This window comes from Macrobrachium rosenbergii, chromosome 43, assembly GCF_040412425.1.
Source record: "Macrobrachium rosenbergii isolate ZJJX-2024 chromosome 43, ASM4041242v1, whole genome shotgun sequence".
NCBI classification, from domain to species: domain Eukaryota; kingdom Metazoa; phylum Arthropoda; class Malacostraca; order Decapoda; family Palaemonidae; genus Macrobrachium; species Macrobrachium rosenbergii.
In genome coordinates this window covers 29166625-29171624 of record NC_089783.1, presented here as the reverse complement: position 1 = coordinate 29171624, position 5000 = coordinate 29166625, and the positions used below count along the sequence as shown (strand labels likewise).

The 5000-nt window shown below is 32.5% G+C and overlaps 1 protein-coding gene across 3 annotated transcripts in view; it reads left to right on the top strand.

Annotated features, from left to right (window-relative positions):
• The window catches only part of LOC136828705 (hemicentin-1-like), a 195694-nt gene that overhangs the window by 117378 nt on the left and 73316 nt on the right, over positions 1 to 5000 (top strand). For all 3 annotated transcript variants that reach the window (XM_067086838.1, XM_067086836.1, XM_067086837.1), the window contains exons 53-57: positions 560 to 711; positions 1530 to 1680; positions 2154 to 2311; positions 3261 to 3384; positions 4913 to 5000. The exon at positions 4913 to 5000 is cut by the window's right edge and continues 70 nt beyond it. In XM_067086838.1, the coding sequence (XP_066942939.1) occupies positions 560 to 711; positions 1530 to 1680; positions 2154 to 2311; positions 3261 to 3384; positions 4913 to 5000 (673 nt within the window). The remainder of the gene's footprint in view (positions 1 to 559; positions 712 to 1529; positions 1681 to 2153; positions 2312 to 3260; positions 3385 to 4912) is intronic.

Below are 5000 nucleotides of genomic sequence, written 5' to 3'. Positions count from 1 at the left end.
TACGCTCTCTACCTCTGCAAATCATAAAATCTTACATTTCTTTAGTTGAGTCACGTAAGCTGAAAAGTTTTAAACAACTATATAAGAATATACACATACAGAAATGGCACGTGTTTTAAATCATGTTTAGTCCACGCAGCTTCAGATAATAATACAAATTTACACAAACAACTCTTATCACAGTCAAAGAGCACACATTTACAAACAGTAACTCCTTTTATCTTTTCTAAATTAAAATACACCTATTTTAAATCATATTTAGTCCACGCAGCTTCAGATAATAATACAATAATACACATTTACGCAAATAACTCTTATCACAGTCAAAGAGCACACATTTACAAACAGTAACTCCTTTTATCTTTTCTAAATTAAAATACACCTATTTTAAATCATATTTAGTCCACGCGGCTTCAGATAATAATACAATAATACACATTTACACAAATAACTCTTATCACGGTCAGAGAACACACATTTGCAAACAGTAACTCCTTTTATCTGTTCTAAATTAAAATTCAGCATTAAAAAAAGTAAAGCAATTCACTTCTCCTTCAAGTACCACCTGTGATCATCGAGGACATGGTAGAGAACAGCGTGGGCGGAGGATTAGGTGGAGAAACAATGGGCATTGTGGGAGGTGAGGTCGACCTTGAGTGCTACACCTTGGGCACGCCGACGCCCGTTCTTACATGGACGAAGAATGAAGAGGTTGGTAGGAGAGATGTTTAATTTCATTCGCTCTAGCGATCTTTGTGATTTTGCATTACTGATGTATTTGTATATATGGATGTGCATGTCCATATATATTATGTCCAAGGAACCAGATAATAATAATAATAATAATAATAATAATAATAATAATAATAATAATAATAATAATAATAAAGTGGAATTAAAAGCGATTCCTGCAACAGCGGAGTTCATTTTGCATAAAGTTTTTTTTTTTCGATTTGTCACAATTGCTCTTCCCCAGTTACTAGCAACTCTCCTGTGAATGATCATTCTTTCATAAATGGCGATATAAACATTTATTGGTTGGAATTCTTTTGAAAAAGAATTCCAACCAGAAAGAATGCAAGATATATGATTTTTATTACCTGAATTCTCACTGAGAAATGTTTACAGCTCCGTTTATAAAAGAAGGACAAATATAGCAGAGTTACTGGCGGAGAACTTTATTTCACCTGAATGCTTCTAGTCCAGCAATCACATTTAATTCCACTGAAGATATTATTATTATTATTATTATTATTATTATTATTATTATTATTATTATTATTATTATTATTATTATTATTATTTGGTAGCTTTATTTGCCCTAGATATTCCTGGATATTCTTTTTCGTTCAAAATATTGCCGCAAAGCGTATACATTTTTAGTCCATTAATATAAAATACTGGCTTACTCATTCTAGCTCTTCAAGTAATCCAGATTATCCTTTTCATTCCCTCGTTCATCCGGATGATCCTTTTCAGAATTTTTCCTCTCTCTCAAATGTAATCAGCTTAATTCTCTCTCCTCTCAGGTAATAGAGACGGACGATCGGATTCTTCTCCTGGAGGAGAATCAGGTGCTGAGGCTGACGGCGGCGCAGAAGGAGGACTCCGGGAGGTACACCTGCACGGCGACCTCACCCTCGGGCTCCGCTTCAAGGGACTTCGTCGTCATTATACACAGTGAGATGATAGTGAACGATGACTGATGACACGTTGTTCTTAGTGTTGTGATTGGTGGCAGTAATTGTTATTAGGCTAAATGTTAACATTTAAGGGATTATTTGTTTTTAATGGGTTATGTTTTATAACAAGTAATTTTTACTTTTTCACATCGATTGTAATACACACACATTATATATATATATATATATATATATATATATATATATATATATATATATATATATATATATATATATATATATATATATATATATTTATATATATATATATATATATATATATATATATATATATATATAATTATATATATATATATATATATATATATATATATATATATATATATATATATATATATATATATATATATATATATATATATATATATATATATATATATATATATATCATCAATTCCATTCATGAATCCTTTACATCAGGGTAATACATCTTTCTTACTTTCCGCAAAGGCCCTCCGAGGATTATCCCTCCGCTGGACACCAACGTCGAAGTGATAGTCAACCAGCCTTTGGTTCTGTCCTGCGAAGCCGAGAGTTCCCTTGAGGCAGCCGCATCGTGGACTAGACACGGCCGACCTATTCTCCATTATAGTGACCCCAATTTACAGGTCAGTTGTTCCAAGGCCATGCATTATAGCAGGGAAAGAATGGTTGCTGGTTGGTTATTTAATATTTTGATTAATTCAGCCATAGGCAAGAAGGTATTTTTGAACGAAAAAAGGAATGATGTTTTGTAGATAATTTGATTCTGTTTTTCAGCCTGGACTATTTATTAGCTTAATATTTTGATTCATTCCTCCGTGAACAACAACAGTGGTTTTGACCGACAAAATGAATGAAGTTTTGTAAAGTTGTTTTATAAGGCGCTAAAATTTTCATTATGTTTAGTCTGCCTCGGTTATTAGTTGGAATTGATATTGATAAGTGAAGAGAAAAACTTGTAATCTTTACAATATTTTTACAATGGACATTCTTTTTTCATAGTAGCAGTTTTCGCTAATGTTGTTAGGGCTATCTAGTGTAAAAGTATAATTTTAGTATGTTAGCATATTCTCACACTTGAATATACTCGAACGATACGAGTGTATCTTGCATGTCTGTTCTAATTAAAAGCTATAACAATATAGTACAATTAGTTTTGACTCTCATTTCATCACTGTGCATAAAACAGACACATGAAAGCTTTCTAGGATGATATATACTTATTATTTTCACCCATGTTCTTTATAAGCCCGCATATGTTGTTGCTCTTCACTATTGCCTATTGTAAAAGAAAGACTTTGATGTATGTGTACACACACACGCAAACACACACACACACGCACACACACATATATAATATATTACTTGTTACCCATGATGTTGATTTCTTCAACTTGTCATTGTTTTATTTAGGAAGAATTTAATCAAATGAAGATACAATTAACAGTGAGATAAAATACAGTAATCCTACCAATCACTGAGTCACCAACTGACTTTTGAAACCTCTGCTTATAGAAACTTTCATTACTCTCATTTTGATCGTCACTCTAATTAACAGCTAGGTCTATTTCTCAGGTGAGGAAAAATGGTGAGGAGCTGCATATCCTCAGGGTTCGTGAGGCAGACGGAGGTCCCTTCACCTGTGTTGCAATCAACACAGCCGGCCATGACACCTTGACTTACACTTTAACTGTTCAAGGTTAGTGATGTTTAAACTTTCCAAGGCTCTAACTCAGTTATCTTGGGTACGCGCTTGTGCCTACTCTTACTCGTTAGGTAAGTGAACACCATTACGCAGATGAAAATTTAGGTCATGGAAGAAATCATCATCTCCAGGAAGAGTTCTGGGGAACAACTCTTCAAAAGGTTTGATCAGAGTCTCTTGGTTAAACTTATAGTCTTTACTACGTTGTCGAAAGACAAGGAAATTACTGGTCCTTTTGTTGTGTGTATATTTTGATGGTGGTGAGGGTTGGGGTTTAGGCGTGCGGTAAATCTACATAAGGCGGCATGAAGATATTGATTATTAATGTGATTTTTTGGCCAGACAATATCTGTGGGGTGTACATAATGCAGTATAGGTGTGGTAATCTGAAAAAAAAAATCTACTGAGAAAATGAGAAATTTACCTTTTTTTTTTATTTTAACTCATCCCCAAGGGGCCCCGAGAAGCTTCCGCCATATTTAGTATCAGTCCCTCGGAGTTGGGCGCAAACAAAAGACATCTAATTGTTCGTGAAATGCTTTAAGCAAACTTTATATGTTTATATATATTACTAAATGTTGGATCATGTGGGGAGAATTGCTTTAACCTTAAACTAGCTTTCTTCATTTGTTAGTGTCATTCATCACCAACAGTTATTTTTTTAGTTGGCAATTGACTGGGCGTTGCTTAATTATAGCGAATTTTCCCCGAACGATGGTCTTTCAGAACGATTTCTGTGTTGTGATTGGTAACTGTTTCTTACCCTAGTCTTCCAATTATACTGTATTTTCACACACAGACACACATTATATATATATATATATATATATATATATATATATATATATATATATATATATATATATATATATATATATATATATATATATATATATTATATATATATATATATATATATATATATATATATATATATATATATATATATATATATATATATATAAATATATACTGTATATATTTAATGCTTGTGTGTTTGTTCATGTGTGATTACATATGTATTTATGTATGTAATCTCATATATTCTTATAAAATCAAATATGCATTTAAGTTTAATGTATATGTATACATTCAAAGTGGTAAGAGTTTTATTTTCTCATAATATAGATTTTCATTTATTATTAAACTCCTACATGAGAGTGCTCAAAGCAGGCTACAATGAGTGTTAAAAACATCTGGAAAAGGTTCATTAAAAACAGCTACCCTGACTAGGGGTTAAACTGAGAAGAAAGAGAAGTTGAACTTTATTCACAGGGGCACAGCTATGACATCAAAGGCAAAAAGGTACTTCATTATAAATTTATTAAACCTTCCAATAGCAACCTCAGCTTCAAAGGAAAAATTATAACAATAAATCTAAATTGCCAGCTTTCCTCTATATTCATTTTCATCATAAAGATAAAATACTGTAGCTTGTCAACATGAATCTCTATAGCCTTATATTGTAAAACCCATTTCTTACCGATAAATACTCGTCATTGTAATAACTTTTTTACCCCAGTTCCAGCAGTGATCGAGCGAGCCAATCTCCGCCAGCAAGTGACAGCCATTGAAGGACAGCACATTGATTTGACCTGTGATGCGTCTGG